This window comes from Planococcus citri, chromosome 4 (assembly GCF_950023065.1).
Source record: "Planococcus citri chromosome 4, ihPlaCitr1.1, whole genome shotgun sequence".
Taxonomy (NCBI): domain Eukaryota; kingdom Metazoa; phylum Arthropoda; class Insecta; order Hemiptera; family Pseudococcidae; genus Planococcus; species Planococcus citri.
This window is the reverse complement of record NC_088680.1, coordinates 72,130,386-72,157,655: the sequence shown is the minus strand read 5'-3', so window position 1 is coordinate 72,157,655 and position 27,270 is coordinate 72,130,386. Positions and strand designations below refer to the sequence as shown.

General features: G+C 40.8%; 1 protein-coding gene across 4 annotated transcripts in view; it reads left to right on the top strand.

Annotated features, from left to right (window-relative positions):
• The window catches only part of Chi (LIM domain-binding protein 2 Chi), a 40,121-nt gene that overhangs the window by 8,326 nt on the left and 4,525 nt on the right, over positions 1 to 27,270 (top strand). For 3 of the 4 annotated variants that reach the window (XM_065360791.1, XM_065360794.1, XM_065360792.1), the window contains exons 3-8: positions 24,148 to 24,241; positions 24,407 to 24,509; positions 25,681 to 25,853; positions 26,467 to 26,679; positions 26,786 to 26,909; positions 27,008 to 27,135. In XM_065360791.1, coding sequence (XP_065216863.1) covers positions 24,148 to 24,241; positions 24,407 to 24,509; positions 25,681 to 25,853; positions 26,467 to 26,679; positions 26,786 to 26,909; positions 27,008 to 27,135 — 835 coding nt within the window. The remainder of the gene's footprint in view (positions 1 to 24,147; positions 24,242 to 24,406; positions 24,510 to 25,680; positions 25,854 to 26,466; positions 26,680 to 26,785; positions 26,910 to 27,007; positions 27,136 to 27,270) is intronic. The other variant, XM_065360793.1, reaches the window with a different exon arrangement.

The window sequence follows — 27,270 nt, the reverse complement described above, 5'->3', positions numbered from 1 at the left end:
GATCTAGGTGACTTTCAACTCAACTCGAATTGAAAGTTTCCACTGAATTTTGATTAAAATTCTGGCAACTTTTTTAGTGGAATAAAATCGCGGATTGTTACGAGAATTGCGAGGAAATTTACCGAACTACGAGTGGGTGACTAGTGACTAGTGACTACGCAGACAGATTTCGATCCCTCCAGTCGTACAGGGGACTAAGCCAGCTTCCATGGTCCTCAAAGTGGGTGTCATGGTGTGAAACCTGATGCAGTGTGCAGTGTGCACTGTGCACTATACCTCGTCGCTCTCCTGAGACGTTCGATTTGAATTTCTAAAACCTTATACGAACGCGTTAACTTTGAAATTCTGCACCACTAGTGCTCTACCATAGCGGGATTAGCTGGTGAAGAATTTGTGGATGGCGAAAATTATGGTTTATCATCGTGTTGATCGGTTTTGTAGTGCTGTGACGATTTTACATATTATACGACCGTCGACTGGGCAAATTTTACATTCGATTGTACGTAGTATGTAGAAGTAGATTGTAGATGTACCTAAATTGAGGTAGTAGGTCTATTATGTAGGTAGGTAGATGAAAAAAATTGCCTCGTACAAAAATCTCTCGCTCGCGCCTTTTTTTTTGTGTGTGTGTTCGCGGGAGAAGGTCTCTGGCTGTGGGCGGCCTTTCGCGGGTTCGTCGACTGCGCGTCTTTGCGTCTTTGGTGAGAATCGAGAAACCGGTTTCAACCGGCTCGCGGCTGCAGGATAAATTTCGGTTTCGTTTCCGGCAGTGGTATGGCGCATCGGCGCATTGGCGCGATACGATACGCGGCATCGCAGTGTCTCCGTCTCCGTCTCGGCGTTATTCCGAGCGCGAGCGCGATATTTTATTGTTTTTGTCAACTGTATAGTGTATATTAAGTTTATGCATATGCATATGCATAAGAAACACCTATTTCTCTCTCGTCTGTTTGGGTTTTTATTCACTATCTAATCGCTTGCAGTTGCTGAATGGACAACGCGATGAGCCGATGATGCGGTTTAGTAGAGTGAATGCATTACGACTACGTCGCTTACTTCCTATATACATCAATTCGCCAAAAAAAAAAATTATAATAATAATGAAAAAACGCACTCGTAAATTTGCAATTTTTTACTCGATTGTTTGTATTGACGAGAAACTAGGTTGGGGTTAGGTCAGGTCAGGTCTCAAATATTTTGCCCAAGAAAAAGAGATGGATGACTCGAATTTAATTTTCGCAATGAAGTGCGCGGATCTAGTCCGTGTTATGTGTGCAATATTGTGCATTTTTGTGATGTTGAATCTAAAGGTAGAGAAAGACGACGATATCAAGTTGAACTCGTACGATGCGATGCGATGCGCTGCAACTTTTTCGATATTTGTGTTAGACTATATACAATCTACATAGTATGTCTATGTACGAGTATCGAGTAGAGTTTGTGTGTGGAAAACGGCTTATGGCTAACGCTAACCTACCTAGTGAAACTGATACACTTCGTACTCGTATAAGGCCGTGGCTTGGCGGGGCGCGGTGCAGCCGAGATTTGAGATTTCATAATTTTTGAATACGAGTACGAGACGAGTGACGAGTATTGCAGAGTGGAACTTGGAAGTAAAACTAAAAAGGTTATCATCGTATCGTCTTTCGAGAAAAAAAATCGACCGTTATCTTTTTCGCTGCCTCGCTGGTTATCTCGCTTAATTCTACGAAATGCAATTGGACCAGAAGAAGCGGGCAAACAGTTGATACTTCATACTTGATACACGATGTGCTGTATGCTGTATGCTATATTGCTATATATGAATTTCACAGTTTATTCGTAAACGAAATATATCATTGGTATTTGGTACCTTGTAAATGCGAATTCTACTCGTACGTGGAATTGCGCGTAGATTTAGATAATCTTCTATTGTCCGTATAGATACGAGTATAGTACAGTACACATACATACACAATATACGATGCTCATTAGTCATTATGGTAGAGTGTAAAACTTGCAGCATGTGCGTTGCTTTAACCACAATTTTTTAAGATTTACGCAATTGCGGAATACATTGATGGATAATTTGTCAAATACTTGCAATTTGAAGTGAGAAAAATGATGAAATTCCAGTGAAATTTGGCGCCATTCGATGATAACTGCATTTAAAAAACAAAAAAACAATAAAAAAAAACATGAAAACACTTTTGAAAATTATTTAAGATCGCCTAAGAATGTTTTTAAATGGTATTGAGAAATTTGAAATTATTTCAATCATGTGGGACTATTTGAGTACCTTAGAGTCAAACCCAGAATTCTCCAAATTTTTCGAAAATGAGATTATGATCGTTTTGGGTACAGTTAGTAGGTACGCATCGATTGCCATTCTCCGTTTTTACCTATCTGACACAATGACACAGTCAGGGGGGTCCAAAGTACGGGGTCAGAGTCAAATTCCGAAAAATGTCCAAAATTTTCAAAAATGAGATTATGGTCGTTTTGGGTACAGTTAGTAGGTACGCATCGATTGCCATTCAACATTTTACCCCATTTGATACCATGATGGTTAGGGGGTCATAAATACCGGGTTCGAGTCAAACTTTGAAAAAAATACCTACTTCAAAAAATTTTTTTTTTTCATTCTAGTCAACTATAACCTTGAGATACTTTCAACAGACTTGAATCTAGAATTATCCCTCATTTTAACATGCATTTTCGTTGATTTTCGATATTTTTTACGGACTTGGAGTCAAAACCAGAATTCTCCAAAATGGTATCGTGAATTACTGCTATGGAAAGACTTGGAAAAAAAATGTTGTTTGTCAATTCGATTGTTACTCGAAGCACTATATATAGGCGAGATCAGAAACCTGCTACTACTGATTCCCACCTTTCATCAGTTTTTTGCGTTTTTCTCAAAATGGTGAAAAGTGGAGAATTCTGGGTTTGACTCTAAGGTATTCATTTGGCAAAACTTGATGAATGGATCATAACGGCGTGACGAGACGAAAATATCGCTTAAATTATTGATAATCGCCAAAAATTAACAAAATTCCGATAGAATTTTTAGCAAAACGTGACAAAATTTGCTTTGAATATTTTCAAAAACCAGTTTGAACGATATAACGTGAAAATTTCATTGAAAACATTATTGAAAATCGTCAAAAACTAATCCGCACTTACAGAACGTCGTTAAAACACGTCGAAATGACATGTAAACGTATTTACAAGTAAAGCATTAAAACCATCTTAAACTAAAATTACGTAAAACTTGATACATTTTTTCGACAACATTCGCAAAATATCGCATAGAAAAGTTGAAATGGCGTAAAAACGTATTTAAAATAATTGAAAATCACTGAAATTGGACGAAATTTTGGGAAAATCTGCGAAACATGAAGAAAAAGTGCGTAAAAATCATTAAAATTCGTTGCCAAGGAAGTGACAATATACGTATTTCAAAAACATTAAAATCGTCGAAACCCGATGAAATTTGACCGAATTGAAATTTGTCAATATCTGATGAAACTTTATGCGTGTAGTTGAGTTTCTTCTCCCTCGTCTATACCGACACCGTGAAAATTACCAAGTTCGAGCCGAGAAAAAAAAATTTAAGAAACTCGATCTGGGGGGGGGGGGGGTTGAAAATACGAGTATTTAGGAAGGTAGTGAATAAGTAGAGATTTTCGATCAACAAATTTCTGTAGGCACTCTGAAAACTCGACACTTTTTTAAGCAGTAAGGGAGGGGATGGGAAGAAGGTTTTGATCGAGGTATTGCGCGGGTTACCTCGCATAAAAAAGGCCAAAATACCACGTTTTTGCCCAGCCCACAACTGACCCTATACTATATTTATTGTAGTTATAGACTACGAAGGCCCAGATTTACCCTCTGAGAGGGGGCTCAGAATTAATTCAAAGTTAGGTTCATCGCTAAGGAAACCTTGGGCTTTGAACTCGGTAAAGTCGCCCCCTTGAAATATACGTATCTGCACCTATGTAAATTTTTTAATTCGGTTTAGTGCTGAAACGAGGAGTTGCGATAAGGCCATTTTTTGGCACCAGACAGTTATCGACTGAACCACTCTTAAAATGTTGTAACGAATGCCCCAAATACGAATCCGTGGTTAGTTAACCCAAAATGACCATTTTCTGGGCTCCAGGGGTCCCCAAAGTTGCGAATAAAAAAATAATTTTTGGAACCACCGAATATTATTTTCAAAAACTTTTTTGACGTAAAATATCTTTTTGAGCCCGTTAAACATTATACGAGGCAATTTTTCCATTTTCGACCCTCGGGGGCAGAAATTGGAGGTTTTTAATTTTTGAAAAATTTTGGAACAACCATTTTGAACCTGCCCCTTTAAACCCCGCTAAAAAGCTTTTTACAGTTAATTAGTATGTGAGAGACGTCCATCTTACCGAATTTTGAGCTGAATAAAATTTTGCGCCGGTACTCAAAAATCCAATTTTCCAATTTTTTGTAATTCGGATATTTTGGGAACCCCTGGAAAACTAGAAACCTGCGATTTGCGCCAAATGTAACGTTTTGAGGTGTATATTCAATTATCCAAATGAAAAAGTTCAACTAAGCTCCCTGTATATTCGTAATTTTGAACCCTTTTTTTAGAGCCCCCCACTCTAGGCACCCCTAAAAAAGGCGTTTACGCGTATTTTTTCAAATGATTTGAAGAATTTACATTTTAATTACACTAGCGAGTACTTGATAATTTTTCATTTGATTTTTTCTGTAACATTCGAAATTGAGCTATTTGGGGTCAAATTCTGACATGTTTACTTCGTTGAAATCGTGAAAACGTTATTTTCACGTCTCGTCTTTTCGAAGAGTTAAATCTCAAAATTTGACCCAAAATAGCTCAATTTTGAATGTTACAGGAAAAATCATAAATGGAAAATTATCGAGCACTTGCTAGTGTGATCCAAATGTAAATTCTTCAATTTATTTGAAAAAATATGCATAATCGCCTTTTTCAGGGGTGCCCAAAGTAGAGGGCTCTAAAAAAAAGGGTTAAAAATTACGAATATACAGGGAGCTTAATTAAACTTTTTCACCTAGGTAATTATACATGCCACAAAACGTTACGTTTGGCGCAAATAGCAGGTTTCCAGCTAACCAGGGGTTCCCAAAAAATCCAAATTACGAAAAATTGGAAATTTGAATTTTTGAGTACCAGCGCGAAATTTTATTGAGCTCAAAATTTGGTAGGATGGAGGTTTTTCAGATACTAATTAACTGTAAAAAGCTTTTTAGCGGGGTTCAAAGGGGTAGGTTCAAAATGTTGGTTCCAAAATTTTTCAAAAATTAAAACCCCCCAATTTCTGCCCCCGAGGGTCGAAAATGAAAAAATTGCCTCGTATAATGTTAAACGGGAAATTAATGTTCGGTGGTTCCAAAAATTATTTTTTTATTCGCAACTTTGGGCACCCCTGGAGCCCAAAAAATGGTCATTTTGGGTTAACTAACCACGGATTCGTATTTGGGGCATTCATTACAACATTTTTAAGAGTGGTTCAGTCGATAACTGTCTGCTGCCAAAAAATGGCCTTATCGATACTCCTCCTTTTGCCATTTACACAATACGAGTTGGTACATAAATAAGAATTGAGAAACGAATACGTTTGCACTGCTGAGTGCAGGTAAGCTGGCTATTAGGTAATAGGAGGCAACGCAGACAATAGGTACGTCTACGTATGTAGTATGTACTATGTACATGTACATGTGCCCTGTGCTGTGCTGTATTACTCGTATGGTAGTTTGTATGTGTCTCTGTCTGTTGATGTACCTGTACTGTACTGTACTGTACTGTACTGTACCTAGCTAGTGTGAATGTGAACACAGACATCGCTATAGCTAAAGCTAAAGCCTAAAGGTATCGGTGTATTGGGTTTACGGGTGGTGTGCAGCCCCCCCCCCCATTCGCGGCACCCCTCATACGTTTCTGTGTAGCGTACGTTTGTACGTTTTACGTATTATATTGTATCGTGCTCGACTGCTCGTAGTCGTACCGAAACCCAAACGGCAAACCACACTCCACTCCGTAGACCAGTCAGTCTGACTAGTGACTATGAGTGTATACCTGTACCTGAAATACGTACGATGGTCGATGGGTATGGGTATCGCCATCGCCATCGCCTCGCCGCCTCGCGTACGTTTATTCGAGTATGTCTAACTCGAGTCTATGATTGTGTAGTGTGAGTGTGAGTGTGTACAAGTACAACTACACAGAGGTATTGTATGCGTATACGTATAGCGTATACCATACCTTGAACACTGACGCTGGAAACCAGTTTGTAAAACGGTGCAAGTGCACCGCACCTTACACCTTACCTGTTGCACTTGTGCGTTCATTTATGCGCTAGCGAAGCGCTGCTCATCTCGCTTAGCTCTCCTCTCCACTCCACTGTAAAGGTACGGCGATGGCGATGGCGGTGGCGGCCAATAGCTATGCAGTGTTTCTTATTCTTTCTGTTCGAGTGTTTGGTACCTACCACCTACCACGTCCACTGCTGCAGAGTGCAGATGGCTGTTGAAATATGCGACGATGCGACGACAACACTCTTGGGATAGCTCGAGAGCTGCAACTCCACTCCAGCTCCAGCTCCACTGCTCCAGCTCGGCTTGTTGGGCTAGCACCTCTTTCTCTTGCAACTTTTTTTGGCTCTGCTTCTATTGTGGTGTGGTGTGGTGTGGCGGCGCGACGGTACGCGTGCTCCAGCACCTCGCTAAAGCCACCAACAGGTGCTAATGACGTCGCGTCGCCGTCGCGTCTTCCATCTATTTATCTGTGGCCACTGGCCACTGGCCGCTGGGTGCATTGCGGTTCGGTGAGAAGCCCCTCGTCGCGTCGCGTCTGACTCGATCATCGCGAAATGTAAATTTGAATAGTCCAAGTGTCAATGGCATGGCGCGTGGCTATGAATTTGGGAACGCCATCGCCATCGCCAAGCCGTCTGCGCCTCAGAGAAATTGCGACTGCTGAAACAGCGCTGTAGGCTGCAGGCTGCAGGCTGTCGGTCTCGCACAAGGTGCCAACTCCAACGACTCGCAAATAGACGAGGCGAAAATACGACTATCATCCCCGTTCCCCTAGTGTATTCGAGTTATTTTCGAATTTCAACGAGATGCTCGTACTAAAAAAGACTAAAGACTAATAGGCTGCAATAGCTGCATAGTACGGTGCGATGAGGTGGGGGGGGGGGGTGTGTGTAACGTTGACAAACCGTCCGTCATCGTCATTGACGAATGCTAAAATTACAGTTCAAAGTTCGGTATACCAAACGTATTTGGTAAAACTTTCGCGAAACATTAGAAATCTTTTAAAATGATGTGGAAAATAACGCTTCGAAACTGAAAAGCAGTCGAAGCATGCGCTGAAGATTACCGAATCGGCGAATCGGCGAATCGTGATGAAAATTTCGGTCAACTTTGATGAAACGTAGCAAAAAAGGCGTAAAAACGGAATACGTCGTTGAAATTTGTTCCGAACGCGACTAAAAGAAATTGATGAAAAATCGAGTGAAACGTTGCGAATATCGTCTGAAAAGGGTTGAAAACACGTTAAATACTCGTAAGTAGGTATAAAATACATTCCAAAAAAACGTACGTATTTTTCATTTTATTCAATTTTATTCGTAACCTCTTTCGCCGTATAGAGTTTTGTAAAAATGTCACCGCGAAATTTCAAATTTGACAATTTTCAACTCTCGAATACAAATGTGCCAACTTTTCGGAACTCGCGTTCTACATAGCAAATCGAAAATTGAATTGATCCTTCGAAAACCCTTACAATGAAAACGACCGTTTCGATGTTCCGAACCAAAATTTTTCTAAAATTACCATGTTCTCGCTTCGCTCGTGCAAAACCTTCTCTTCCCTGTTTTAGAAACAGGTTTCAAAAAATGTGGGCCAATTTACATCCCCCCCCCCACTTAACACAGGGTGTCTACCAGGTAGTGAAAGTAGTGAAAGTAGTGAAAAGGTAGTGATTTTGAAAGTCGGTAGTGAAAGTAGTGAAAAAGTAGTGATTTTCAGCCATTTTGCTTAAAAGGTAGTGAAAAATGAAAAAAAAAGTGGAAAATATGATTTTCCACACAAGAAAAATTGTCTTAAAAATGGCTCATTTGTTGACTTTTTTAGAACTTGAATTATGTATTTTTGAAAAATTTCCCCTCGCTTCGCTCGGGCTATTTGCTCTTCTTTTTCAGTACTTACCTATAAAAAACTTATTGTTCATACATCATTCATTCAAGAAATGTTCGAAGTTTCAATCAGAAAAATGCTCCCTTACCTCCATAAAAACAACTGTTTTTTTCCTTCTTGAAACATGAATTTTGGAAAGCGTTCTTGGCCTCGCATCATTCGGGCTCGTTTGCTTTTTTTCAAGTTCTATTTATTTACTTTTTTTAAAAAATAATCATTCAAGTTTTAAAATTTTGAAGCAAAAATAATGAATTTCTTCATTCATCGCCCTAGAAAGCAACGTTTTTATACCCCTCAAAGTACTAATTTTCGATATCTTTTTCGAAAAATTGGTATATTTTTTCCAAAATGTTGTTCAAATTTTAAAATTTTTTATTTTGAAAAAGTTCTTTATTCGCCCAATTTCATTACTGTAACAAGAACCTTAAAGATGAGAATAAAATGAAAACTTGAAATGACAAAATTGTATTCTCGACATCCCTTTGCTTGAAAAAAATTTTATGATGTCTGACGACATTGGAAAAGCAAAAAATTTTAATGTGAAATTTTGCCTCGTCCACCCTTTCCTCCTCTTGAAAAAATCTCAAGTATTCAAAAAATGTCGTGCTAAAGTCCTGCTTTCTTATTTTGAAATTTTATTGGACAAAACAGCCTGAAAAATCACTGCAAAAAATTTAAAAAAAACTTCATCTTTCATATTTGAATTTATTCTCGAAATATTTTTTTTTTTTTTTTTTTGGGTGTTTATAATTACAATGTAGTTGATTTGTCAATTTTTCGAGTTCGCTCAGTTTGTATTTTTAATATGTAACGTGAGAAATTGTAACAATTTGAAAAAATGTTTTGCAATGGTTATAAAATCGTTGCAAAGTTTAAACCAAAAAAATGAAAAATCGTTCTTGTCAGGAGGGGGGGGGGGGGGTAAAAATATTTTGGGAGACAGTAATTTTTTTTCCTGAAAGGTAGTGAAAAAGGTAGTGAAAAGGTAGTGATTTTCGGCCAAAAAATTCCGGTAGACACCCTGTAACAAGAAAATCTTGGATTATGTACGTATGCAAAAAATGTTGGAAAACGAAAAATTGACGTGTAAAGTTTTGACTCGCCTCCCTCCCCTCTCCCCCGTCCCAATAAAAAATTGAGTCGTCGAGTATTTGAAAAAGAATCCGGCCATAAGTCTCGCTCAAGTCTCGCTTCTTCGTATTGAAATTTTGTCAGACACCTCGGCGCTTTTTTTGCGTTTTTATACGTATCAAGTATTTCTAACAGACATCTAATAAAGGTTCTATGCAATTTTTACTGAACGTTATCGACTGTCTGTTTCGTAATAAATTTGTGATCTGTCACGAGAAAACCAACTTAGTGTCCAAAAAATCGATATTTTTTTTATGGTGGATATTGGTAGTACTCAGGGTGCTGAATCTGCCTGCGGTGCTAAAAACGTTCGCGAACGATTCTTTTGACCCTAAATTTAAGATCAAAAAAATTGAGCAACTACAAAAAAAATGAAAAAAATTTTTTTTTTCATTTTCTCGAAATGTATGTCCGGGGGAGTCAACATGCAAATTTTTGTGGATATCGGCTCACATTTGTAGGATTTAGGCCGTTTTTTTGAAATTTGAATGAGGTTCACTCTGGAAAAATCAACTCTTTTCACCTTGAACAAATTTGTTAAGAAACGTGATAAATTTAATAATAATAACTTTTTCTTCATTAATAATCCATACTCGGGTAGTTTTTGCATCATTTTTGGCAAAAAATTCAGAAAAATCGAAAAAATCGATTTTGGGAAATTTCGATTATTGGACTTGGCAACCTTGAATGTGATGATTCTGAAAAAAAAATATCGGGTAATGTTGGCACTCATGAGGGCCAAAAGTGGTGCAAGTTTCACGGACTTACAAATTTTAGATCGCCTGTTACATAGACTCAAATCTTCAAATGCCCTTCCTGTAAAATTTACGTTTTGGACACTAGGTTGGTTTTCTCGTGACAGATCACATTTTACCAACTTGTAGTGGCTTTTAATTCATTTTTCCACGTTTTTTATGATTTTAAGATGTTTCGAACGCTTTTTCATCCAATATTCGCCAAATTTTACTGAAAATTTCTCATACGCGTACTTTGTTGATTTTCAGTTATTTTGATGGCTTTTTCGCGTTTATATCATTTTTACCAAGCTTCTTCTAACGATGTTTTATTCGATATTTTGTCTCTGGATACGATGCTGAGTACAATCGGCGTGGCACTGTATTAGAAACCGGATTGGGATTGTGATTGGTAGGGGAGGGGGGTGGTTTGAATTTTTTAGCACCCTTTTCAACTTTTTCGCAAAATTTTGAATTTCAATTCCAACTCCGTACGATACTCGTAAGTAGAAAGACGAGAATGTGCGGATAGTTTTGTGGTTATCGAACTACTCGTACTCGTACTCGTACTAGCCTTTGAATACGAGTTTACTACTCGTATACGAGAGTATGTTATGTAAGGAACGTCAAACGTGGTACTGGTACTGGTACTGGTACCTGGACGTGCAAGTGCAAGCTGCTGTGCCTTACACTGGCGGCGCGGCACGTTCGTGAAATCAATTTAAAATTTTCCTTCTACCATGTTGGTTGGTTGGTTGGTTGGAGAGGTGCGTCTGTGCTTTTTGCTGGTGCACCCGATTACGATATACCTATCTTCGTAGCTAACGTAAATTGATAAAGATATGCTGCCGAGTACGTAGCCATAGCCTATTATAGGTATTTAAATGCTGATGCTGGAGAAAGAGTGTCGTGTGTCGCGTGTCGCGAATTTGTTCAATTTTTTCCATAAAAATCCTCGTAAAATTTGACTGAACAAGTATCGAAATGAACGATCGTATTGATAACACCCGTTTCCCCTCACTGGCCTCACTCACCCTCCCGGTCATTGTTCTAAAAAGCTCGATAGGTACCTCTACCTATACCCACATAAGTACGAGTATAATACGAATAGTACATATATCTTCTCATGTAACTTTTGTGTAGATAGTGTGTCAGTGTCAGTGTCAGTGTCTACTGTTCGTCCACGTATCGCTAAGGTTAAAGTTGTGAAAAAGTCGCAAATTCTTTCTTAATTCCCTCAACTTTTTTTCGAAAAATATGAAATAATGCCTGGAAAATATATAGATAGGTAGGGTACGTGTTCTACTAGGAGGGAGAGAGGAGGCAGAACAATTTCAACGCTGATCGAGTGGATTCGTATTTTGGACTGGAGTCCCTCGCCTGTTGACTTGTATGAAAAATCGTCGGTATTTTCGTTGCTCGTCTTGTCGGTTGATTTCAATTTCAAACGGTTTTTTGTTGCGAAACTGCTTCCCATCTCGTGAACGTGAAAAATCGTAAAATAAAATGTAAAAATTACGTGATTTTTGAAAAATTTTGTTCGCTACGTCGCGTCGCGTCCGCGTCGTCGAATGTCGAAAGACAGTCAGGTCGTACGTCGTACGTCGTACTCGACTACTCGTAGTCGTAGCGTAGGTGAACGTGAAGTACGAGTACAGTACATAATATCTGGATAACTCGTGGCGCACGCCTGCCCCTGCCTCCTAAAAGCACGAGTGGAGTAGATGTAGAACCTTTAGCTTTAGGTTAGAACTCGAAAGTGGAAATGTTACTAGTACGTTCGCGTCGAACTGATTGTTGTACTTAATGTAAAGAGGCGCGTACGGTAGTGAAAGAGAAAAAAACAGCGGAGGAGGGAGATGGGGGGGGGGGTTAAATTGATATCGTATCTTTGAATTTTGGATTTTTACGAGAAGATTTTTGACGAAAACCTAGAGCCGATATACGAGTGCGAGTAGTCTACGTGTGTCTGTGTAGCGGAGTTCGAGAGAGACAGAGAGGCGCATGTTTGAGGTCAGAAGACGAAGGCAGGCATCTTAGGCTAGGGTCCACGGTGAAGCCACTGCTACTGCCACTCGTATATTGACAGATAGGACTGGCTGGAAACTTGACGAAAACCGAAAACGGAAAAATGAAAATGAATCCGGCATTCCGGCCGCCTAATTGCGGCTGCCGGCTGTCGGCAATCCGGCCCGGTATTCTATAGTAGCGAGTGTGCGGTACGGTACGATACGATACGGTACCGTACCGTACGGTACATGTAATGGCGGTGGTGGTGGTGGTGGTGGTCGACGACGACGACGATGATGACTAGAAGGACGGCGACGGGCGCGGTAACGGCAACCTCGTGTACGCGCGCTCACACTCACACTCGCACGCACACGCACGCACGCTCACACACGTACGTCGTACACCCGTACACGTACACACGTACACGTAGACGTAGACACACACAGATAGCGAGGAGCGAGTAGTTTTGGCCAAGACTGTACTCCGAAGTCATTGTGATAAAGTACACTCTTTACCAACAACATACAACATTCCCAGATGAGATGGTTGGAAAAGAGCGAGCGAGCGAGAGCGAGAGCCCCGCTAAGTTCTGCACGCATCCTCGATCCTCGTTCCTCGTCGACCGTCGTGTACGCTGTACGCCTGTACGGTGTACACCTCGTCTACATTCTGTACGTAACGGCACCCGGTTACCCGGTTACCATGGTTACCCGGCCTCCTAATTATGAGGGATGGTAGCGCACCAGAGCAGCAAAAACGACGAACACCAGTAGTCGTACTTCGTAGTCGTAGTCGTAGTCGTAGTCGATGAAAGAAGAGCGACAGAGAGAAAAGGCAAAAGCGGCAACGGCCACGGCAGCCGCAGCCGCAGCCCTGCAGCCGACCACCCCGCAACCGTGCGGTGGAGGTGGCGGAGGAGACGGACCGCAAAAAAAGTAAAGGCAAAATTTTTTTATTCCTTCCGAGGTACGATTTTCTCTCGCGCGCGTAGAAATTGGTCGAAAGAAAGGAGAAAAAAAATGTGCCACGACGACGAATGTACTGTACCGTACCGTAGCGTAGCGTGCATCCGGCCCGGTTTGACTTTCTTGTTCTTGTTCTTCTTCTTTTTTTTCGCAAAAAATCTACGGTTCTCGGTTATAATACTTGCATAGACCCGCACTCGCAAGTTCTGAACTGATTGCAGTTTTCTTTTGATCAACCCTGGCTATAAGGTGAATTTGGTTGGAACAAGAATTTGTCAAATATCGTCAAAATCGCCTGAAATTTCGCTCCAAGGGTCTAATACGAACGAGTACTAGTAATTACGGATAGACGAGTTGAACTTACCTCGAAATTGGTGAAAAAAATATACCAAAACTACGTATACCAGAGAACCTTTCAAGCTCGCAACTCTCCGATTTGAACGAAACGCAGCTCGCTCGAAACAGCCTGTCCTAAAACCCCCTTGACCTAAATATTGTCATCTGTCACGAGAAAATCAACCTAGTGTCCAAAACGTAAATTTTACACGAAAAGGCATTCCAAGTTTTGAGTCTACGTATCGGGCGATCTAAAATTTGCAGGTCCGTGAAACTTGCACCACTTTTGGCCCCCACGAGTGCCAACGTAACCCGATATTTTTTTTCAGAATCATCACATTCGAGGTTGCCGAGTCCAATAATCGAAATTTCCCAAAATCAATTTTTTCGATTTTTTCAAGTTTTCGCCAAAAATGTTGCAAAAACTACCCTATAGTATGAATTATTAATGAAGAATAAGTCAAATTTGTTCGAGGCGAAAAGAGTTGTTTTTTCCAGCTCAAGCCTTACTTAAATTTCAAAATATGGCACAAATCCTCCAAATGTGGGCCGATTGTTGCTGCAAAAATTTGCATTTCGACTCCCCAGAACATACCTTTCAAGAAAATCAAAAAAAAAAAAAAAATTCAACCTTTACTGTAGTTGCTTTATTTTTTGACCTCTGATTTAGGGTCAATGGAATCGTTCGCGAACATTTCAACCCCTCACAGTCGGATTCAGCACCCTAAATACTACTAATATCCACCGTGAAAAAGATATCGATTTTTTGAACACTAAGCTGGTTTTCTCGTGACAGATCACAATTTCAAGCGCTGAAAGAGTTCATTTTCGGATTTTTGGTCGTGTTTCGAAATTAAAAAGAAAATTTGAAAAAGCTTTCGCGCGATTTTTATACTTCCTCACGAAATAGGTAATTAGTAATTAGGTATGTATTTTTTCGAGCGAAGACGACCCCGACGCGATGCGAATAATTCCTTCGATTCAACTCGCACGTCATCGACACTCGACAACTTTAGTTTCGCGCTATTTCGGTGCCTCGAGCGATTTTTCAATTTCTTCCGATTTAATTTTCAAATTGCTCCGAATGGACCGAAAGTGAACTTGAGAATTTGGTATTGGTAGGCAGGCGCTTATTACGGACACCGGACACGCTCTCAAATACGAGTATTTCGACGAGTTCATTTTCGACCTTTCCGTTGTAATTTCTAATTTCTGGAGAAAATTGAGAAATCGCTCGAGGCTCCAGAATAGCGCAAAACTGCCAGAATTGTCGATGTGCGGGAGTTGAACTGAAAAAAATAAAATTACCTATTCGCGTTAGTTCGCTTCGCTAAAAAAATGTTCGAGTACATTTTCGTGAAAAAGTGAGAATTTGTCTAAATTTGAATAGCCCTACGGTTGGAACTCGAGTAGACGAGGCAGTCAAAAATAACCGAAGCGAAAAATAAAAAAATGCTGAAAAATTGAAACGAAATGCAATTTTACAAAAATTACTCGGAATATCGTAAAATTTAAAGCGAAATTATTGGACAAAAAATGCGTGAAACGTCGTTGAAACCTGTTGAAATGGCGTGGAAACAATCGAGAAAACCGCAATAAGTTGATAGAACAAAGTCACCGAACAACATTATTTTGTCGAAAGGAACCCTCGCAATCAAAATGCAAACAACTATAGCCGGCTGGCTCGATTTTTCGATTTTTGGCGAATTTTTGAAAATTCTAAATTATCAATCGTTTTTGCCGGTGTTGGCCTTTTTCAAAAAAAATTCTCTTTTATTAGGTAGGTAGGTAGGTAGGTATAAATGATGAAAAATTGGGCATGTACCGAATTTCACCATTTCAAGCGATTCTGAAGCCTCCGATACGATATTTTGCCTCGGCAAGATTTTAAAATTTCTCCAGAGGACGCGGAAATTGATTTGGTCGAGAGTGTTTTTTCGACCAGCATTCTCCAGTTCATAAAGTATCGATAAAAAATTTCGCGTTGTAAAGAACTGCGGTTGAGGTTGTCCGCCTGGTAATTCGGCCAAATGTCATTGTCGATACTCGTGAAATCGATCGAGAATAACCTACTCGTACGTAGTACAACTGTTCGATTTATTGTAGCTGCTCGGGGTTCACGGCTTGATTTCCACGTCTCTCGTAGAGATTTTAAAATTCTGCAGAGAAATCGAAAATCACGCCGAAGGCTCTAGAGAATGTCTCGAATCAGTGAAATTCGAATCCGGGAGGGGGGGGAGGAAGAGACAACGCCGTTCGTTCGTGCAAATTTCCAAAATTTCCCCGCCAACAGAAAATTTTTGATTTCTCGAATTGTTTTCTTATAAATATTCTGCGGATTAATTTCGGTACAAATTTTCGTCATTTTTACCGAAAAGACGTGGGTACAATGTACTCGTAGCTAGCCGGAAATAGTAAATCTGCTGAAATTTTGGTTATTGGCGTTTTGGAGCGTGCTTTTTTCCATAAGTGCCGGTGGGGTGGTGCCGTTCAAATCGGAGTCGGGCATCTCGAGAGGTACCTTCGTTGTTGGTGTATTTTATTATTATTTTTTTTGTGAAATTAGACCTAACGTTTAACGCTAGCGAGCGAAGAACGCATTACGTACGCGTATACTCGTAATAGGCTATACCGAGGGACGAGCAGAGGGAAATGAGTTGGTAAAATGAAGACGCGCGGAATGGCGGAAGGGCTGGACTGGGCTGCTGCCCTCACCTGTGCATTTTTGCTGGTGTGCTGTGTGTGCTGAGTTACTCGCTACTCGCGCGTCGCGCACGTGAAATTATCATTAAAAGTGATCAATTTGCTGGAGGGTGGTCACTGGTCACCTAGTCGAGTCGAGTCGAGTCGGCTCGTTCTCGTTGCTACAGTCATATTTAGCGCTACGAGTGCGAGTGCGAGTGCGAGTGCGAGTACTCGTGGGACTGGTGCGGTGCATGCACCCTTGTTGGTTGGCGACTTTAGCTCGCGATTGCGTGTCCATCCGAAATCAAGTTGCAGTATACCAAGGTGATATCATATGTACGTACTACGTTACATACATATGTACTTAGTTTGCCTCGGGTTCTCGCCTGTCGCCTGTCGCCTCTCGGTGCGATGCCGGTCGTCAACTTGGTCATCTAGAGGCTGTTGATGATGCTCGTATGTACTCGTAAAACAAACGGGCGCGGGACACCGATTTAGCGAATTTTCACTACCGCTGACCCGCCGCTCCGGCTAGGCTCTTGCAACAGCAGCGACCAGCATTGCGGGTTCCCATTGACCATTTCTGCGACTTGGACTGCGGAACCGCGAAACTGCGAAAGCCACACTACGTCACGTCGTCGAGTCGTCGACTTTCGACCGTCGACGCGACGATGAGACAAAATTCGATCAGCATTTCAGCAATTCAACGTTCGAGCTTAGAGCTTCGAGCTTGGAGCTTCGTGAGCACCCTTTTTTCAATCAACCCTGCCGCGTCTTTTTGTTGGTTACTACACGGCGGTGTGACGGTGAGGGGCGCGGGGCGCGGGGCGTGGGGAGTGATATTAGCGCATACTACGCGAATGTAGTTCAACGAACTTGCGTGTTATCTGCGAGTTGCGAGTAGCGAGTGGTCTTTTCCCATATACGAGTAGGTACGTCTATATCTATAACGTAGCCTAGGTAGCTGGTAGTAGGTAAAGGACAAAGGTATAGCACATTGGTAATGTTGTAATGACTAATAGCCAATAGGTACTCGTAGTAATAATGATCCGAGTACGCAACTTGTGTGAATGTGATTTTCTACATGACTTATCAGCTGAATGCTCTTTTTGGTTATCTCAACACTTTTCCAGGCTGCTCACTGCTCTGCTCTGCTCTGCTCCGGATCTGAGACCACTAAGTACTCGTATGAGGGCAGTGAACCGACTTACAACCCTTAAGTATCGCCTATTTCGTACTTGGGTATAATGCATTGCATTCTGATTCGCACATTGACTGATGTAGAGTACATAGAAGTTTGTCTAGTCTCGTGATTTCTCAACGACTCGAAAGAATATACTCGAAGATGACGAGAAAAATGACGCTTTTTTTACTCGTAACTTTTGTAGGGAGTTGATGATTTAGAGCAATGAAAACTGTCGTTATGAGACCCGCGCCGCGAGTCAGAACTGGGAACCCTTCAAATGGCTGAAAATCAATCGTAGCTGGGGCGTTTGTAATCTCATGGAAGTGGTAGATAGATAGATAGATAGATAGATTGTTTATATTACTTTGGGGCTGTGTGGAAGGAGGAGGTGAGGTTTAAATTTGGTAATGATAGCGGGCAGTGACGCCAGAGCGAATTTTTTGCGAAATTTTGTGGGCTTTTGTATTTTGCGAGCGAGACCAGAGCGAGAGACTGAAATGAGGACTTTTTCAAATATCACGACACACTCGCGTGTTTGTTGGTTTAGCTTATCGCATTTGCAGGCGAAGCCGCGAGCCGTAGGTTCGGTCGCTGGTCGGTGGCCATTGGCCGTGTCATGTCATAGGCATTATAAATAGGTACCTGAGGAAACTTGTTGGATAATCGAATAAATTTTGTTATCTACATACGAGTACACAATTACACATAGGTGCTTTAGTTTTTTGCTGTTGAAACGTGGTCGAAGCTCGACGCTCGACGCTCGACGGTATCGTCAATCGTAGTTCTCTATTATTATTTGGTTTTGTATGTACGAGTAGGTAGTAAGGTAGTATATGCAAATCGTAAATAGGCTACGAGTATGAATGTCAATGTGGATGGTCAGTGGTCGGTGGTCAGGTGGTGTACTTGCGAGAGGAAAAGAGTGACGTTAGTCGTTAGTTGTGTATGGTGTATGCGGTTTGCTGTATGATGTATCTGACGTGCTACGTCTTCTTCGGTACTGTATTGTGTATTGTGTATGTGTACAGTACATACGAGTACAAAAATGTACAAATTACATATGTGTGCGGTGCCGGTGCCGATGCTGGTGCGAGTGCGATTGTGAATGTAATCAGAGTCACAGTCACAGTCACAGACGGTGTTATCGTACTCTATATTTTACGATTTACGTTGACTGACATTGGCGGGCGCTGGCGCTGCTGCTGGCGCGGCGAATGGTCATCATCGCCGACGACGACGACGTTGACAGTCGAGTGGGCTCATCGCTGCGGCTAGTGCCAATGCCACCAAAAGCCCCAATCTGTGTTTGCAACTGTACTTCGATGAATGTATGTAGGTCTTTCTGTGCCACTGCCTCTGCCTCTGCCTCGGTAGTAGTGATGGTTGACGAAGAGGTACGTGTGATGTACTCGTTACTCGTTACTCGTATTTTAACGTTGCGTGCGCGGCGCGGCGCGGAGCAGAGCGGCTGCCGAAGAAAAATTAATAAAAAAGGTGCCGGCGCCTCGCCTCGCCTCGCCACGTCGCGTCGCGCCGCCGCACTTGCGTTCGCCGACTCCTACTCCGACTCTGACTCCGACGTGTTACCTTAGTGTGCGTACTCGTACTCGTATTACGTATACGCTTACGTTTACGTACGAGTGCTATACTTTATGTAGATATACGTCCATCGTACCATACATTACAATTTCGTATTCGTATGCCTATAGTCTGTATCTGTATGTATGTAGATGTACTCGTACAGTACGTATTACGAGTAGATGCCGTCATCGTCATCGTCACCGTCACCGTCACCTTACGTCTACGTCTACGTTTACGTATGCTTGCTTGGTCGATTCGATGGTCAACTTTTGTACGCGTCACGTGAACCATAAATATACGAGTACGGAGTACCGTAGATCATAAACCATACGAGTATGTACGTACTATGTGTATGTACGTCTACGTACGGTACACGGTACACGGTACTCGGTACTCGTACGAGTGTAGGTGTGGGTATACGAGTGTCCGAGTATGGTAGCTGTATGCTGTATGCTGTAAGCTCACACTCACACTCGCCATACAATTCTTTTTCTTTGGCTACGTAGTACATACATACTCGTACGTATGCGGTATGAGACGACGACGAGTGACCGAGAAACGAGCGCGAGCGTGTGATAACAGGTGCGGAGGTGTAGGTGGAGATGCGAGATGCGAGATGCGACTATGACGTGTGTGGTGAATGAGTATGAGTGTTACACTGCTATAGCCGATAGCGCCATGCGCCAGTCCCTTGATTTACTGTATGTATTTAGCGATTCGTACGCCTCGGCCATCGGCCATCGGCCATCTCGCTCGTCATGCTTACACCATTCACAAGTCTAGTTCTCTAGCTCTAGTGCTAGTGCTAGTGCTAGTCCAACTCCAAGTCAGTCGACAGATGATCATTGATCACCACCTCGCGGTCATGACGATTTTCACTTCTACTCGTAGTCGTAATCGTCCAAGTTGCATCTACCACGTTGAATGGTACGGCGCTGCGTACGCTAGATGTTGGAAAATGCGACGACGACGACGACGGCGAGATGTACGTAAGAAAAAAAACACGAAAAAAATCATGTAATTGGCAACTTGTTGCCGTTGAATAGCTATGTGGTGCCGTGCGGTGCCCTTTGCCATGTCGATGTCGTTCGGATAGTTTATCGCAATATCGCTTATGCTCGTACATATACATTTATGTACTCTTGGGGGTTGGTGCTGTGGCTGTGTTTCAAACGCTGAAAGCGCACTCGAGTTGGACCGATTAACCATATCGAGAATGCGAGAAGCCTTCGATTGTCAAATGTTGCTAGAGTCGTACATATTTCCAAATCTGAAAAAATTCAAGTACGAAGAAATTTTTCCATATTGTAAGAATGATATTTGTCAAGTCGCGATTCTACGTACTCGTATTCACAGATCACTACTTTATGTAATATTTCGAGAACCCAACGCTGATACTCGTAGCCTTTTTCAGTTGAATTTGGAAAAATTCGCCGACAATCGCGTACAGCACGATTGGGAACGTAATAAATACGAGTAATTATCAAAAACTAACCGAAAGGAGGAGTATCGATAAGGCCATTTTTTGGCCCCAGACAGTTATCGACTGATCCACTCTTGAATTGTTGTAATAAATGCCCCAAATACGAATCCGTGGTTAGTTGACCCAAAATGACCATTTTTTAGGCTCCAGGGGTCCCCAACGTTGCGAATTAAAAAAGATTTTAGAAACCACAGAGTATCATTTTCAAAAACTTTTTTAGCGTAAAATATCTGTTTGAACTTGATAAACGTTATGCGGGGTGATTTTCCTATTTTCGGCCCTCGTGGGCAGAAATTGGGAGGGTTTTGATTTTTGGATAATTTTGAAACCACCATTTTGAGCCTACCCCTTTGAACCCCTCTAAAAAGCTTTTCACGGCTTATTAGTACCTGAAAGACGTTCATCCTACCAAATTTGCAGCTCAATAAAAATTTTCGCTGGTACTCAAAAATCCAATTTTCCAATTTTTCGTAATTTCGATATTTTGGGAACACCTGTAAAACTAGAAACTTGCGATTTGCGCCAAACGTAACGTTTTGAGGTATATATTCAATTAACCAGATGAAAAAGTTTAATTAAGCTCCGTGTACATTTGTAATTTTGAACCCTTTTTTCAGAGCCCCCATTTTCGGAACCCCTGAAAAAGGCGATTATGCATATTTTTTCAAATAAATTGAAGAATTTACATTTGGAACACGCCAGCAAGAGCTCGATGATTTTTCACTCGATTTTACCAGTAACTTTCAAAATTGAGCTTTTTTGGGCCAAATTCTGAGATTTTACTCTTCGAAAAAACGTTAAAATCACGTTTTCATGATTTCGACGAAGTAAAATCTCAGAATTTGGCCCAAAAAAGCTCAATTTTGAAAGTTACTGGTAAAATCGAATGAAAAATGATCGAGCTCTTGCTAGTGTGTTCCAAATATAAATTCTTCAATTTATTTGAAAAAATATGCATAATCGCCTTTTTAAGGGGTGCCCAAAGTGAGATATACAGGAAGCTTAGTTAAACTTTTTCACCTAGGTAATTGAATATATGCCCATCGATATTACACTAAATGGATACACAGAGTATAGAGAGGCGGGTGGGAAATGCAGTGCTCACGAAATTCACAGGGGAAAGGTGAGGTTATTGAGGCGCATCCGTTCGGCGCAAGTGATGCCCATCGAAACGTTTTGCAAGGGGGAAGAGGCGATCAACTTCAAATTTACGCGGATCTACGCGGCCACCAAATTTGAATTCAAAATCAAAATTAACCAATCAGATACCATGCGCAGAAAAAAGTCGCATCAATAACCAAATAAGCCCCTAAGCTTCGTCGTTGTTCATTGACGCGGGGTAAATGGACTTGCTGGGTATCCATTTAGTGTAATATCGATGTATATGCCTCAAAACGTTACGTTTGGCGCAAATCGCAGGTTTCCAAGTATCCAGGGGTTCCCAAAAAATCCAAATTAAGAAAAATTGGAAAATTGGATTTTTGAGTACCAGCGAAAATTTTTATTGAGCTGAAAATTTGGTAGGATGAAGGTCTTTCAGATACTAATAAACTGTAAAAAGCTTTTTAGGGGGGCTCAAGGGGGTAGGTTCAAAATGGTGGTTTCAAAATTATCCAAAAATCAAATCCCCCCAATTTCTGCCCACGAGGGTTGAAAGTAGGAAAATCACCCCGCATAACGTTTATCAAGTTCAAACAGATATTTTACGCTAAAAAAGTTTTTGAAAATGATACTCAGTGGTTTCTAAAATCTTTTTTAATTCGCAACTTTGGGGACCCCTGGAGCCCAAAAAATGGTCATTTTGGGTCAACTAACCACGTATGCGTATTTGGGGCATTTATTACAACAATTTAAGAGTGGTTCAGTCGATAACTGTCTGGGGCCAAAAAGTGGCCTTATCGATACTTCTCCTTTCGTCAAAATTTACACAAAAGTGTACGCAACGTCGTTAAAACATTAAAATAGGGACACACGTAGAATATTCAAAAGGCTTCGAAATGATTAAAAATAGGTAACCAAAAACTGTCGAATATTCAGCAACATCGAATAAAACGTCGTTAAAACGCGTTAAAAAAGTCGTAAAAATTTACGAAAAGTCTTGAAAGTTTTGAAAAATTGCAAAAAAAATCGATGAAAGGAGGAGTCCCGATAAGGCCACTTTTTGGTCCCGGCCAGTTGTGCTCGATAATTTTTCATTTGATTTTACCTGTAACTTTCAAAATTGAGCTTTTTTGGGCCAAATTCTGAGATTTTATTTCGTTGAAATCGTGAAAACGTGATTTCAATGTTTTTTTCATAGAGTACATCTCAGAATTTGGCTCAAAAAAGTTCAATTTTGAAAGTTACAGGTAAAATCAAATGAAAAATTATCGAGCACTTGCTAGTGTGTTTCAAATGTAAATTCTTCAATTTATTTGAAAAAATATGCGTAAACGCCTTGTTTAGGGGTCCCTAAGGGGAGGGGGGGTGGCTCTAAAATAAGGATTCAAAATTACGAATTTAGGCGGAGCTTAATTGAACTTTTTCATGTAGATAATCGAATATATGGCCCAAACCATTACGTTTGGCGCAAATCGCAGGTTTCTAGCTTTCCAGGGATTCCCAAAATATCGAAATTACGAAAAATTGGAAAATTGGATTTTTGAGTACCAGCGCAAAATTTTATTAAGCTCAAAATTCGGTAGGATGGATGTCTTTCAGATACTAATAAACTGTAAAAAGCTTTTTAGGGAGGTTCAAAGAGGTAAGTTCAAAATGGTGGTTCCAAAATTTTCCAAAAAATACCCCCCCCCCCCATTTCTGCCTCCGAGGGTCGAAAATGTGGAAATCACCTCGCATAACGTTTATCGGGTTCAAACAGATATCTTACGCTAAAAAAGTTTTTGAAAATGATACTCGGTGGTTCCAAAAATTATTTTTTTATTTACAACTTTGGGAACCCATGGAGCCCAAAAAATGGTAATTTTGAATTAACTAACCACGGATTCGTATTTGGAACATTTATTACATTTTAAGAGTGGTCGAGTCGATAACTGGCCTGGGGCCAAAAAGTGGCCTTATCGGGACTCCTCCTTTTAGCAAAATTTGAAAAAATTCGGTAAAATTTCACACCAAACATCGTCGCCGTCGAATGTCGAAAGTGACACCGAGACTCCTTAAGAGCGTTAAAACGATTTAAAATCGTCGATAATTGGTCGAATGGTCGAGTTTAATCAAATTTTGCAACGAACAAACGCGCAAACACGGTGAAAAAATGCTGGAAATGAGATGAAAAACGCTTAAAGAAGGAAGCGTTGAAATCGTCGAAAACAAACGAAAGTTGTGCAGATTTTGCAAAATATGCGCATTGCGCGAAACACGGGGAAAACGTGTTTGAAAGAAGATTAAGAGAAAACTACGAGTACGTGTAAAAAAAAAGGTTGAAAAAGATTAGAGGTGAAATTTGTTGGGAAATGTTTTTTCAAATGTTAGTCAACGAGTAAAGATTTTTCAAAATTGGAAAGCATTTTTCGATCGGCATAAATGCACTCGCCGAGGCGTGCTTGACGGGTCAAATGGCCTAGATTTAGAGGACTCGGTAAGTCGCCGTCGGTAAGCGATCAGCGATCATTTCACTCAAAGTCTCATGAAACAATAAATTTAATGAATCCGACTGTGGTTGTCGAAAATGGAAATGGAAATGGCAATGGAATTGGCCAAGTTGTACTACGCATAGGCGCGCGCGAACTTGGTGTAATTTTATTCGCATTATTCTTTTACTTGTACTCGTAATTTACGGAGACTCCGTGTGCATAATTATTTGAATTTTAATCCACGTATGTACTAATGTCGTAGGTGTTTCCCTGTTCACAGGAGACATACGCCATATTTTGGTCAACCGGATGTTCGAATATACGAGCTTAATAAGAGATTACAACAAAGAACTGAGGTAAGAATTTCCTCCCTATTTTTTGAAAAAAAATAAAATACTAATAATAATTCTGAAAACCTTATTTCCCGCTCTTCGACTATTGTCACCCTGCTACACCCCCTCTCCCTTTAATACGAGTATGTGCGATTACGATATTACCTAACGATTGTTTTTGTTTTTCAGGAAAGCGATAATCTATGGTGGGATGCGTTTGCTACGGAATTTTTCGAAGATGATGCTTCCTTAACGCTAACTTTCTCTTTAGAAGATGGAGCTAAAAGATACAGTGAGTAGCTCAGTACTGAGTAGACTAGTGTTATTGCAAAAATATTACAAACAGCGAGCGATTAGATAAATTTTGAAACGCAATTTTTTTCAACTCGAATCAACAAACAAGCGCTGAAAAACGTGCCTTTTGTCTGCTGTTTCCTTACGAGGGAGATGAACCTCCAACCTTCTACCTACCTACCTACCAACTGTCAGAAAACTTTTGAAACCTGACGAAGCTGAATCGAAAGAGCCAAAATTTCAGGTCACCCGAGTGCATTTTTCGATTTTTGATGCATTTTTTGAAAATAAAATAAGTTAAGGACTAAAAATGTCCCACCGTCTCCTCTCCCCGCCAAAAAAAGTCGTAAAATTTACGTAGACAGCTAGTAATTCGTGTATACTGTATACTGTATACCCTATTTTCGACCACCTTCTCTCCAACCCCCCTCCCTCCACCGGCGAATCGATTCGGAACTGTTTCGAGCAGTTCTGAGGTGTCTGGGTAGATTAAAATTTAAAATGTGACGGTGATTTCTAGGAGTTGTGGAACGTCTATTCGTATTTTGAAAATCGCAGATTCTCAAAAAGTGCAAGTTATTCGAACCGCATTGACTAATTTATTGGCAAAATTTTCATTTGCCATCCCCCTACCACCACCACCACCACCACCACCCCCACCTTCCACCCTTACCTCCTGGTCTTTTGATCATTGTTGTTCATAAGTTGGTATAATCGTTGATAGCTATTTTTAGATGCAAACATTAACTGGGTGTTCTGATTGCTCGCGTTTTCTATTTGAAATTTCTTTCATCTTCTTTTGAGAATCGAATGATCGAATGATCGAATGATTCGTTTTATTAAAAACCTCCTCGCAATTTTTTTATTTTGTTTTTTGAAATTTAGAAAACAAAAAGTCATTACTTACAGTTCCCATTTTTTTAGCGGATGGATGGATGGATGGATGGATGGGTTGAGCAGAGGGGGCGGGGGCGGGGGGTAAATAGGTTCTACTGTCAAATTTCGCTGAAAGGAAAAGTCACACTAAAAGTCACGCATTAGGGTTTTGAAAATTTGTTACTATTCGAGTGTTTTTATTATTGTTATTATTATTATTATTATTATTTCAATTTCAATTTCAATTATTGCAATCGCCTTACTTATGGTTGTTTAAATTTGTGTTGTTACAGCTATCGGAAGGACGCTGATACCGCGCTATTTTCGTAGTATATTCGACGGCGGAGTAAACGAACTGTACTACAATTTAAAGCATCCCAAAGAATCATTTCATAATACTAGTATTACTTTAGACTGTGATCAGTGCACCATGGTTACGCATCATGGAAAACCTATTTTTACCAAGGTGAGCGTGAGTTTTTCACTCTTTGCCGTACCCGTACCGTATACAGAGTACTGAGTAGGTAAAGCACCAATTGTAAGGTGCACTATTCGCTCGGCGATTTACAAGTTGACAACCCAGACCGAGATTGAGATTGAAATTAAAGCAAAATCTCGGCTTGGAATGCGATTCTGTTGCTGCCGCAGCCGGAACTTTCGTTAAACTAAGACACGTCGATCTAGATATTATGTACATTGTACATACTCGTATAGAAGTGTAGCTAAATTCGAGTCTTTCTTTGGCAATGGGGGGAAAAATGTGCGGACGATGAAAAGAAATCGAAATGATACGTAATAGCCAATAGGTATTGTAGGTACCCGGTACCCGGTACCGGTTGTTCGAGGCAGGCTACTGAAATTTTGTTTTTGAAAAATGTTTTACATTTCGAAATCATAATTAAGTAGGCACGAGTACTGGACTACTCGCATATTCTACGCTCATTTTATCATTATGGGCATAAGTCGATTAAGTATAGTGAACTAGTGACTGATAATGATAAATACATTATACATAGGTATTAGGTACATATGAATTTACGCGTGTGTGTGTGTGTGTGTTTTTTGTTGTCTTTGAGCAGGTATGTACGGAAGGTAGATTAATTTTAGAATTCACATTCGACGACCTGATGAGGATCAAATCGTGGCATTTCGCTGTGAGAACGTACAGAGAATTAGTTCCTCGTTCGGTGGTTGGCATGCATTCGTCACAACAAGATCCGCAAATTATCGAACAACTTACTAAAAACATAACCAGACAAGGTATCACGTCTCCTACACTTAATTATTTAAGGGTGAGTACTCCTGCGAGCTAGCAGTTTCGGTATTTTTGCGTTCGTCATCGCGTCAGTACCTCATTAATATCTATACCTTACGTTATTTTTCTGTTGGCCGTCGCAGCTGTGCGTAATTTTAGAACCTATGCAAGAATTAATGTCCAGGCATAAGGCATACAATCTAACTCCTAGAGACTGTCTGAAGACGACACTTTTTCAAAAATGGCAAAGAATGGTCGCACCACCAGGTAAGTCGACTCGACACCGACACTCGACAGTGTCAGCTACGTAACCTACGCTATCGCTATTCGAATTTGTGCCAACTCTCGTGTTTATTTTGTCGCAGAATCTCAAAGACCGGCGAATAAAAGGCGGAAACGAAAAGGATCGCAGTCGAGCGCAGCAACCAATAACACGCCAGCAGCACCCGCCAAAAAACGATCTCCGGGACCAAATTTCTCACTCGCCTCGCAGGTACGTCTACTTACGTTTCTGACTGCTCTGCTATTCGTTTACACGTGGCTGAAATGCCGGAAATGGTGGCAAATTTCTAAAAATTACCGAGAATTGGTGCGAAATTTCGTTGAAATTGTATTATTCAAAATTACG